Consider the following 12146-nt stretch of genomic DNA (forward strand, 5'->3'; position numbering starts at 1 on the left):
ATAATGATGAAAAAAAGAACCCCTAAACTCAACAAAGAAAAAACCGCAATAAAAGAAAACAAAAGCTACAGTACAGTTAGAATAATAGTTGACATCTTTAGCCCGACTCCCCCCCCCCCCCCCCACTGCTTGCTGCTGCTACAACTACAGCAACCTGCAGCATCTCCACCGCCACCGCCACAACAACAAAAAAAGAATACTCAAGTGTAAAGTACATTCTACACCTGTTCTGCTCATATTTTCCCTCTTCTTATAATATGACTAGTTAGGTAAAGGTGCTAATGTGACTAAATAAAGATATCCCTTTCTTTCTTTCTTTCTTTCTTTGACCCCCAAATCAATCCCGATTATGATATAAATTTATTTTCCCCCGGTGTCCAACCCCCCAACCCCCAAGCCCCATCCACCACGCGAGCCATACTCTACTCTGGCAGCCACCTGCCTTCATCATCTTCTGCAAGATCGTAAGAGTCGTCATCCATTCTGTGATCCCCAGCCCCTGTGGCAGGGTGGTGGGGGTGGTGAAGTTCTTCGGAAGCTTCCATCTTCACGTCCATTCCTTCATCGGCGGGCTTGAAGGTTGGGGTGAGATTGCTACTGCCGCCAGGCGGTGTGTACCATGAAAGCGATACCGTGCCCACGTTTGGTATTTCACTCCCGGTAAAGACGAACTAGAGAAACTATTAGCAGGGTGAATGGGATAGTGGGGGTAGCGATAATACAAACCTGTTCGGCAGATCTTCTGTCCTTAAAGGTGATGATCTGGGTGTCATCCTTCTCAGGATGCGGCTCAATTCCCTCAACCTCAAGTCCCGTATTCTACTTAAATGTCAGTCTCTCAAACCTATGTATAGGAAAGGGCTTGGCCAGCGCATACCATCAGATAATGCCTAAAGTCTTCGTCTTTCTCGCCCTTGAGGTCTGGCGCACTGATGGCAACCCTCTTAGGCCGGTTGTCCAACTTCAATGTACCGCCTCTCCCTCTCGCAGCTTGGAAACCCCCGGGTTGAAATCCTCCACGGCCTCTGTACGTTCCATAAGGACTGTACGGCACGCCTCTGCCTCTGGGTATGTAACCGCCCCTGCCACCTCTTGGTGCAAAGCGCCCTCTGCCTCTACCCCGTCCTCTAAATCCCTCAAGGTCAAACTCCTCTCCGGTATTTCCCTCAATTCCCAATGCCCTCGCTTCTGCTTCTAACGCCTCTAATTGCGCCTTCAACGCAGCCGTCGAAGCGGCATCCTTTGGAGCCGTAGATCCCCCATTACTTGTCGGCGCAGGGCTTGCACTCTTTGCCCCTTCTTCCATCTTTGGCGGTGGAGATGCGGAAGGTGCCGCTGAGGCCTGACCAGCAATCTTCTTATTCAGCTTTTCCATAAGCTTCCTCTTCTCTTCCATCTGCAGTTTCAGCAGCTCCTCTTTCCGCCTTTCGAGCTCTCTGGCCGCTTCTTCGTTCGCCTTCTTCTTTGCCATCTTGGCTTCATATGCTTTTTGCGCCTCTTCCTGTCGCTGCTTGAATTCCTCCATATCGATCTCCTCATCGTCATTAAGGTGGCTCCGAGTATCCATAGGCTCTGCGGAGGCATGGTGCACAGCAGTGCCGTTGGGATTGGCGGCCGCCCCGGGCTCAGGCTTGTACCAAAACACTTTTACGAAGCGATTATCAAAGATAGGCGCAGGTGAGTCGTAAGCCTTCTTTGCCATTGACCAACGCTCAAACGATACCGTTGCGAGGTGCTTATGGGGCTGGACGTCAACGTTGGTCACGGTTCCGAAGCTTGAAAAGAAGTCGCGGACAGAGCCTTCTGCCAACTTGTCGTCGGGAATGTGCTCGACTACTAGTGTCATGTTTGAGCGATCATACGAAGGTCCCATCCCGGATATTTCAGAGCGGCCGCCACGGCCGCCACGAGTACCACCTCGTCCACGGTGAGGGCGGTCTTGACGGAGAGGTCGGTCGGAGGGAGCTTTAGAATTGGTGAATAACTGTGAGTTGTTTGGGTCGTACTCTAGATTGTCCGGTCAGCCATAACACACAGAGTTAGTCTAGAAATTAAACGGAAAAATTACCTTCTGCAGCATCCTCCCCCGGAACCACAATATGGTCTGTACCGTGCTCATACGGGCACATATCACCTTTCATACAGAAGCCCTTCTCGTCATAGTCCTTACAGCGCTCTCCAATCTTTTTCACAATCTTTTTCTCCTCGCCTGGCTTCGCCCCCGGCATCGCGCCCATTACAGGCGGGAAGCCCCATGCCGCCGCTGCCTGTGCAGCCAAAAATGCTGCCATCGGATCGTTTGGATTTGGCACTGCCCATGGGAATCCTGGCGGCGGTGGCATCCCCGGCATGGCGAATGGCATCGGCGCCGGCGGCCCGGGTGGAGGAGGAACAAAGTGATTATCTGGCTGTGGCGTTACAGGCTGTTGATGCTGTTGCGCCGGTGAATGTGGGCCCTGATATCCTCCTCTCGCAGGAGCCCCAGCAGGGTCGCCTCTCGTCCATCTACCCGGTCCCGAGGCCCCAGCGCGACGCGGTGCCTTGAATCCCCGACTGCTATTACCGCTGCTCTGACCGTAGTGACCGTCTTGCCCCCTTCCGCCGTCCCGATCGCGATCAAAATAACCTCGCTTCTGTCCACGTGATTCGCGGTCATCCCGCTCTCTCCTGTAATCTGAGCTTTGGGAAGATTCTCTTTCCAGTGGTGCAGGTGGTGATGGTGGGAGAATTGAGACGCCAGCCGAGCCGGCGAGGGTAGAATTTACGGAGATAAAACTCTTTGTTTTCAGAGTGAGGAAGACATCATTGACGAATTGTTCCGTGTCTAAAATGTTTGCCCCCCAATCAATCCTCCGAACAAAACACACGACAAAGGATGGGAGGGGGGGGGAAGGAGGGATCAATTACGTTCGCGTAGGAAATCATCAAGCTGTTCGATACATAGTTTCTTAACCTCGTCGTCAACTTGATCATGCCGTAAGAGTGCCAATACGTAGTCCGCAAGTACGTCCGAGTCCGCATCAGAGCTATGGCCATTCACAGTCAGCTCTCGATTCGCGCTGTTTCATCCAGTTGAACCATCGCATCATCACCCCCGACAGCAGCTAGGAATATCGATAACGCAATGGAGGGGATCTGAGAACATACATATCCTCCAACCGCTTCACAATCCACTTCTTGAGCAGAGCTGCATCCCCGTCGTCGAACAACATCATTGCGCGGCACTCCCACAGGTAGACGGCAAGCAATCGAGAGGCAGAGAGTTAAACTCGGACCAGGGGAAGGATGGGAGGGAGGGGGGTGGGTGAGATCGAGATGATTGATGGGAAACGGTGGACGAGATGGTACCAGATGGATGGGCGCGTGTTTGTAGTATCGAACTTTCAGGCTTGCTTTTGGATCCCCGGAGTAGAGAGGGGCGTGTGGGTAGACGTTTGGGGGGTTGGCAGTTTGAGTAGTGGCTGGCAGGTACTGGCTGGATGCTTAGGACGTAAAGACGTTCTTTTTTTTTCCCCGAGAAAGTGAAAGGTGCCAAGACAGAACCCCCCCCCCCCCCGGAGTTTCAATCGCGTCCCGAGTGTCAACACCTCCCGCAAAATATCAAAGGGGATATCAACCAATCAAGAGAGAGTTGTTAGTTAGCCATTGTTTAAAATTCCCTTGATGGTAAAATTACCCATTTTTTTCCAGGACCAACAACAAACAAAAAAAGGACCGATGGAAGCCTAGGTAAGCAGCCGTGAGGAAGCAGATCGAGTCCTCCTCCCCGATGACGTAGTTTCCAATTGTCGTGATAATAATCCCCATGTACCCACCCTCTCTCGCTCTTATCACTGTCCTGACAACACAAAAGCACAGAAGGTCAGGGTGTCTATCCTTACCAATAGCATGCACCATATTGTATTACGCCACGTGGTTGACATACTTTACGGGGAAGGAACAAACAAACGGTTGACATGCTTAACCCTCCAGTTCCTATGAGTGCTCATAGCTGTGATCGGTCCCTTGTACGATATTGATTCTGGATTATCCCAGGAATGGTGCCAAGGTGACCAAAACACTTGCGTAAACAAGTAGATAGTTCGGAATCAGTTGGGCGAAATCATCACACTATCTAAGGCACGGTCATCTCATGGCCGATCCAGGACGGCAAAAGAAATATAGAGAGCCTCGACGTTCTTCTGCCGCCAATATCGATATGTCACTAAGGACAGGCCCAAAATCATCATCCATGTAAATTATGCCTGTCCCCACCCCCACCCCTCGAGAGAAAAAGGAAATAAGATACCTTATGCAGTTATGGCTCTGTCGAAACAACTTAAGCTGCTGTCTCCATAGCAACCGTTTACAGCCCGTCAGACTTTGTTATGACCTTGACTATTTACTACGTAAATACCTGTTTACGGTCCCATTGGCATATCGAGAAAGTGTAGGCCCTTTTATTCCAGCACATTTTTCTCAGTATCGTTCGGCCCAGATCTATACTTGAAACAGCCCAATGAGCTCTGTCCGTCTTTTAAACACTTTGTGTATCTGTTTGTTTGCAAACAGACGCGACCTACATGCAGGAGTCAGTCTCGAAACAGTCAATGGAAAAGGTGAAGATTATTAAAGGTACTATTCCAAATATCTTATACTCAATGTATCTATCCGTACCACTAAAACAACCCGTCCAGATTTAGGCACCATGCATACAATCACAGTCGATCACTCGGTCACTCGCAACCGACTCTACAAATCAAACAACCAAGAGAAGGCTCTCCATACAGTCTGAAACCAAAACTCCTCAACTTTCTGTTATGATTTTTCACCCTTTAAGTAACTTTCACTTGGCCCATTCTGCATCATGGTCCCTCACTCGACCTTGGCAACCGCCCCCTTCCTTCCACCACATGCGACCATCCGGCACAACCACGGAAAGCCACATCCACATATGAGACCCGTTATATAACAATAAGCTTAGTATCCCAATCCCTGTATATTAAGAAATATCTAATCCACAAAGTGAGTATGTACAAACAATTGTCATTAACTATCAGTTGTTCGGCGCGAAAATTCCATTTCATCAGGTCATTCTCCTTCCTGCTATGTAGGATCAATCATCCAAAGAAACTGCAAAAAAAGAGAATGAAAAAAAGAAAGAAAATAGAAAAAAGTCCCAGTCCAAGTATGCAAGCGGGTATTTGAAAGGAATGGTATGACGGAACGAGAAAATGATATAGGAGATACAACTAAATAAGGGGAAAGAAGCAAGAAAATATGGAAGGAAAAAAAGACGAGAGCCCCTAAAACACGCCTACAACCATGGAAAAAACATAGATAACTGTTAGAAGTAAATACCGGACAACGAAATCGTATCCTGCCGTTAAAACTCCCAATTTCCAGCACAAGTCCCACCCGCAATCCCCCAAAAGAAAAGAAAAAAAGAAAAAAAAGGTTGAAGGGTTAGATTAAAAAGCCCATAGAACTCGCGCCCACCCCCGACCCTAAGCGTTTCCCTAGCGTCGTATTCATGAAAGGTCCAAAATAAACAGTGAATGGTAAAAAGAAGGATAAAGAAAGGGAATAGTGGACCAGCAGTAATCGAGTCAATAACCCCCCATTCCCGCCACTCCTCGGGCCCCCGGTGATGGCGCAGTCGCACCGCCCCCTCCAATACTCCCCATTCTATCTCTTCCATGAGCCGGTTTAGATAACCCAGCATCATTTTCTCCTCTCTGGCGCCCACTACGATCCGCAGAACTGACATCATTAAATCTGGATTGTCTCTCGCGGCCCCCACCTCCAGCTCTTGCGTTCACGGAATCCGGACCAGTTTCCTCATCCGTTGCATCATCTTCCTCCACGACCCCAGGCCCTATGGCCACGCCAATCCCATCTAGTCCTAGTCTAGCCTGCTTATGACGCGGTCTGTCGCGTGGCCACGTGGTCGCGTTGCGTGCATAATTGTGCCTTGAACGCGATGGGTTGTGGGGTGACGGCGAAGGGTGAAAAGTTGCTATAGGAGGCTGCGAATGCTGTGAATGCTGTGAGTGTTGAGAATTCTGTGAATTCTGAGAATTGTGTATAGAAATTGCTTGCTGAGATGAAGGGCGGGAGTTGCCTGGTGATGACAAGAACATCAAGCTTTCTACCGCGTCCTGCTCCATGGTTCGCTGTGCTGCAGCTCCTGCTGGTGGGGGTGTATTTGCCACCATTGACACGGACGAGGCTGTGGAATAATTACTATACGTACTTAGATTACTCCCACTCGGTGTTAACGTTGGAGGATGCCGGGGAGGGTTGTAGTATGAACGGCGATCACGGTCTGGGATAATCTGTGCCGGAGGTTGAAGTCCTCCCCTATGAATTGTATGAGACATTGGAGCCACTGAATGAGGGGTATTGGTATTGGTAGAGGTTCCTAACGCTTGAGATGCAGCCTTTGCTTGAAGTATTTTGGCGCGTATTGGATTGGCTTGATGGTCCCTCCAAAAAGATTCATATGTTCTACTGCCTGTGCCACCGCCTCCAGAAAGTGGGTGCGCGGTGTTCGGTTCACTACTGGTTCTTGTGTGCCGCCGAATCGAGTCGAACGCGCCTGCATGCTCATCCCCCGCACTGGGTTCACGTTTTATATGCACGCGTGGGGAAGGCGAGTTGGGGTGCTGCCCTTGCGATATTCGCGCCTCAACTTGGTCTAGAGACTCTGTAGTCCAGTTGTTCTCGAGTTTAAGTAAGGCGTACGTCAAGCGTGTTCGAAGCTGGGTAGAAATCTAAAGCGATCACAAAAAACACATTGTGTAAGGAAAAAGGCCCTCCCCACAAAAACCGCAAAACAAAAAATAAAAACAGACAACCCATATAAAAAAGACTGGGGATCTTCAGGATTGGCCTATTAGACACACACACCTGTGAAACGTTCTTCGGACTAGCATCAATTCCCGTGTGCATCCTCGCGAACCTTGGTGTTACCGGCGTAGCAGGCGAATTAGGAACAGATGACGCGCTGTTGGGGAACGTGTTCTTGACGGTGCCTGATGCCGTCCGTTTCGACCCTGCGGAGGACGCGGCAATAGATGGGCTCGCTGGGAACGGGTTAAACTGGGGATTCACGCCAGCCGGGTGAACAACAGGCGTGGCTGTCGTTGACATTATCATTGACAGTGGGGGAGAATCACGGGAAGAGTAAGGCGATGAAGGCCGTTCATCTATGTCTGGGGAGTCGCGAATGGAAAACGCGGCCGTCGAGGCCTGTGAAAGCGTACTCGAGTGACTCAGTAACGGAGGTGGGTGGGTGACCATGTGAGTAGTAGACATTTGAGAATTCGGAGTGAGAGGATGGTGAATATGCCGTTGTGGTGTTTCGTAATAGTCCATGGAGGAGAAGGATGACGGAGGGATTTGAGAGGATGGGGGGATGGAGGAGGACTCGGTGCTGCTCTGGGACATGATGGGGTCAATCAGCGGGGATGAAGAGGGGGAGGGGGGGCACGGGAAGAAGACGAGGGGTAATGATGGTGGTGTAGGATGTAACTGTCTGGGGGGGTGGTGGAGTATAATATGTGTGGGAGCAGCAAGCCTAGAGTTCTTTGGGGGAAGGCGTACGGTAGGTAGGAGGTGAGTTGCAGTAGTTGTATTACAGAAGTAGAAGTCGTCAGGGTGGTGTTGACGCGGATGTGGGAGTGTAACTTATACGTCGTCCTAGTGACAGAAACACGAAAGTACTGCCGATCGCGATCAGAGTATGGCGTCTACGAGATGTCCGTTTTATCTCTGACGCGAATTAATATATTTTCATCTTGTTTCCCCACTCTTGTTTCCATTCGCTCTGCTCTATTCACGTGTTTTATTGAGAAATTCTTTGGTGTTTTGCCCACCACTCCACACGCATGTAAGCTTTCGCCATCTCGAAAGCAACGCGAGAAAATGTTTCCCTCCCCAATGGAGCGAAATCAACTAAAAACGTCCTTTCACACCTCCTCAATTGGGTGCGGCCGCAAGCACGGAAGCAAGCGGATAGGAAGATGTGCTAAGAAGTTCGTGTCCGGCGCGAGCAGCCAACCGACAAGAAGCGAGATCCCGACGCCTGGGGTCCGATATTCGGGGCGGGGGAAAACAAAAAAATACTTGTGAAGATCCCCGCCGTTCAGGAAAAAAAGACACTGTGTAGGGCGTGCAGTGGTGCAGGCAGTCAAAATCCCACTAGCATGTAGCAGATGTGCATCCCCTCCAGGCCCCTCAAATCTGACATGTATGTACCCCCGCTCTTTTCCTTCTATGGAGGGGTGGTAGAATACCGCTCTACTCCCCGCTTGATGAGGAAAATCCCAGATCTGATAGTGGGGGAGGGACATGCGGCTCGCTGTGAGAAAAAAAAAAGGAAAAGGAAAAACCTCCACTTTTCTTCAACTGCCACGAAGCGTAACGCTTTCTGCCCACGCAGTCACGAGACCTCCTTGTGGTGTGCGTGGCCGAAACAGACAATAAAGAAAAAAACTTCCTTGATCCGTCGTCTGGCGTCGTGTAAATAAAGTTGATATCGCGCTTTGTACGACGATCTTCGTCACAACATCTGTGTTGACACGGTTTTCCATACGCGCCGTGCTTTAGGCCGTTAACGCGTTGTGAGCCAGTGGTATGGCATCTTCCTGTAAAGAATCTGCGCACGGTAATTCCCGCATCAGATCTGCCAGTTAACTGGTCAGTTAAGCATCCACGCCTTCCTGCACATGATTTGAGCCCAAGCTTTAACCTACAGATTAACAGGAAACTAGAATCCTTGCCACTGACTGCACTTTCGGGTTCACCAACAGAACGGCTCAGGGCTGATTAACCTAAATGTGCTTGACAACTTAAGCCTCTTGGTGTATTTCCGAAAAAGAAATATCCCAGGTAGGACAATAGTAGTTCTGCCAAGCACCAACTCGCAAATCGGCAGGCTTCCTAGGTTGCGTAGAAAATATTAACAGCACGATAAGGATGATTCGTGGGGAATGCCCAACTTACCCCAAATAGGAACAGGAACATGTTAAAATAATTTTGCCGGGATTTGATATGGCCAATCAACATGCGATATCCACGAGTGATTACCTATGATCTAAACATGATTGATTGATTTTTTTTTTTGTTTAATTCATGATTGATTGATTGATAATTCGATCTAAACGTATTGTGTTCAGAGTTGGGCCATAGCCAGGCCCTTGAGTGTGCATTGGTATCCGCATAAGATTTCCGGAAGATGGCCCATCTTAATGAGAGATAGAACAGGTGAACGAGCTTAATTCTGGAGCTTCCCCAGAAAGATTACAACTACCAGGATAGATATGTAGAAGGAGAGGACAAGTTCCTCGACAGAATTCAGGACAGTATTGACCTGGAAGTTCAATTTCAGCTATGCTCACGGCCGCTATGTGACAGGCCTCTTACTCTTGGTGTATTCCACCCTGCTGGCATGTTGTGGGATATTTGAGAGAGGGCGCATCCTTAGAGTATAGGTTCGGTGAGTTGTTAATTGTGGTTGGGTGGCGCGGGGTGTCAGTGGTGATGTGTGGGTGGTGAGAGTGTAGGGTAGACCAGGGTTGTATATGTCAAGGTGGGTGCAGATAGTTGACGTGACATGGCACTTGTATCTTTTATGGCAGATGATTTTTTTGTTTCAGACTACTAGGAGGGGTTCCAGCAAGTGAGGTTGTGCTGCTTTTTAGTGAAATAAACGGAAAACCAGAGGAGAAAATAATTTCATAAAGAAAATGAAATTAATAAAGAATTTCCTAAATAGGATAACGAAATGACTAAAAGAAATAAAGAATTTCTTTAAAGAAAATAAACAATGGAAATTTCATTGTCGGGAAAACAGACTTATTAGTATAGTGCCCACCTTTCCCATTAGCTTTATGTTTTTCGGCAACACCTGTTATCATACATGTATCCATTAGCTAATACCACACTGATGCTATGGCTACATGGGGTTTCCTGCGAAGTTTAGTTGGCACCAAATTCCTCGCACCATAGATGGCAATGGCTGGTATTTCTATTTCACTCGCACACTTGTGCTTCGGCGTTCAAAGGCCAATCTATAACGCCGTCTAGGCTCTGCCCCATCTCCTGCTTGTTCTGTCCGTAGGAGACAGGCACGAGACTAACGTTGCCTCGGTCTAGCTAGGAAAGACACTCGAGACCACCTAGAGATGTCCATTTTTTGTCTCACCCCGCCTGCTGTTAGCTGGTCAACATGTGTTGCTTTCTGCAACCTCCCTCTTTTCCCCCGACTCCATATGCCAGCATGCATGCACTTTTCCACAACTTAAGCTTACAAGAGACAGCATACTATACAGAATTTTCAATGGACAGAGGCGCTATCTTGGAAATAATGTTCACCCCGCCAACCATAAGATAATAGTAACTTACTCCAGAGAAATCCGAGTTAGACTCACTGCCACGTATGATGAGTTCTATAAAGTAAGCGTGAGTAATTATTATCCTCTTCGCATTATAATTCTTGACCACGGTCAACATCTCCCACTAACCTCTTGATAATGCTTTTCTAGGTATCCAGGACGCATCTTAAGTAAAATCCAACTGAATGGTATCACTACATGTAGCTCTACACGTCTAAGAAGAAGCACCCCCCCCCCCCCCCAGAACCCCACAAATGTAAAATTCCTCCCCGGAACTTGTCCGAGTGATTTTTCATGAAGTACATTGGATGCAGCACTCTTGCTTGAGGGTCTATTGCCGCATCTTTCGGTTACGCTGGATAGGAGTCGCCATTTTAGGGCTAGACTCGAATTTACATATAAAGTCATTGTCAAAACTACGTGTGCTGGGTAGCGGCTGATGAATAGGGAAGGAATTGCTACACCTAGCTAAGACCGGCCCGAGAACGCCCGGAAGACGCCCGCGTGAATTAGTACAAAACTAACTGTATCCTGACTTCATGCAGTCACTTTAACTACATACACCTTTGGATGTATACAGACATTGAAACCCTTCACATAGGCGTAGTTAAATGTTAACTATCTTGGCTGGCCGTTGGTTTGCACCTACACTCGTGCATATATGCGGGCTTGGGTACATGCATATTGAACAAGACAAGACGAGACTTAGTGTAAAATGATCTCGTCTTGTCTCATGCCCATCATTAGAGATACATTTCGGTAAACTCCATTATGTGAACGTCGTTAGTTTGGGCATCGTTCTCTGGTATTTTTCACTACAATTATCCTCAAACACCATAATTCCTGTCACTAGCTTGCCGAGAAGGCAGCCAAAAGACCAGATATGCACAAGTTCCAGTGCACGGAGGGCAACAGGTGTGACTTGATCCAAGGGCATAAATGCTTGAGATAGCTAATTTAGGGCCCGTTCGGACAACCCAATAATCTAGATTATTGGCGATAATCTGACGGATTATCGACTTTTGGATTATCACAATAATCTATGCTGTTCGTGCAATTGAATAATCCAACATTCGGAACTCCTGATTATCCCAATAATCCGCCAAGAAAACAATCACCTTCGGAGGTAATTATTCCCACACAACACAGATATCCTGAGAGCTAACGTTATCCGGACATGTAGATTATCCACTTATTATGAGTATTATGATTATCACTTCCGCTACCTGATAATCCAGTCTGTCCAATAACCCGAAGAAATAATCTAAGGTTGTCCGAACGGGCCCTTAGTTTCATTCTCAATTGACCGGTACATAAATTGGACAGAGACTTACAGGCACCGAAATCTGAGATCTTAGCAATAAGGCTCGGTCCAAGTTCGCCATATTTTGCGAGGGACCGCGCCATTGCAAAGTGTTGCGGCGCCCGCTTATCTTCCTTCGTCCAAGCATTTAATGGGCTCTGAGATGCCGATCCATTTTTTCATGTCCTGCGCCAGTTCGTGCGCCGGCACATTATCCAGACTATAGTAGGATATTTCCACTCTGCAAATTACCATGGGTGATGCCGCTATCATGTAGGGCAGATAGTCCGAGCAGGGTGTGCCGTAGAATCCTCTTTCTTATGGATGTAGAACACCGTTTAAGCGACCTGAGTCGCCGCCTACTTGTGGCTGAAGCATCCAATCGACGCTGGATGTCATTGGTTCAAATACTAAATATAGATGGGTTCAGTTTGGACCTGTGTGCCGAAACTTCCCTAAGAGAT

The 12146-nt window shown here is 48.3% G+C and overlaps 2 protein-coding genes across 2 annotated transcripts; both read right to left on the minus strand.

The window, feature by feature from the left end:
• Positions 1-422: 422 nt before the first annotated feature.
• On the minus strand, positions 423-3215 carry LAJ45_00578 (uncharacterized protein; the record flags this gene model as incomplete). Its single annotated transcript, XM_046110179.1, has 6 exons — positions 423-671; positions 727-819; positions 878-2007; positions 2069-2824; positions 2908-3026; positions 3148-3215. 6 exons carry the CDS (start codon positions 3213-3215, stop codon positions 423-425), a joined length of 2415 nt encoding a protein of 804 aa, XP_045976872.1.
• A 2373-nt stretch (positions 3216-5588) lies between these two features.
• LAJ45_00579 (uncharacterized protein) lies at positions 5589-7888 on the minus strand (the record flags this gene model as incomplete). The annotated part of the gene is made up of 5 exons (XM_046110180.1): positions 5589-6342; positions 6409-6755; positions 6892-7422; positions 7588-7670; positions 7870-7888. 5 exons carry the CDS (start codon positions 7886-7888, stop codon positions 5589-5591), a joined length of 1734 nt encoding a protein of 577 aa, XP_045976873.1.
• Between the last annotated feature and the right edge of the window lie 4258 nt (positions 7889-12146).

This window comes from Morchella importuna (genome assembly GCF_003444635.1).
Source record: "Morchella importuna strain M04M26 chromosome Unknown Morimp01GS001, whole genome shotgun sequence".
Classification (NCBI taxonomy): Eukaryota; Fungi; Ascomycota; class Pezizomycetes; order Pezizales; family Morchellaceae; genus Morchella; species Morchella importuna.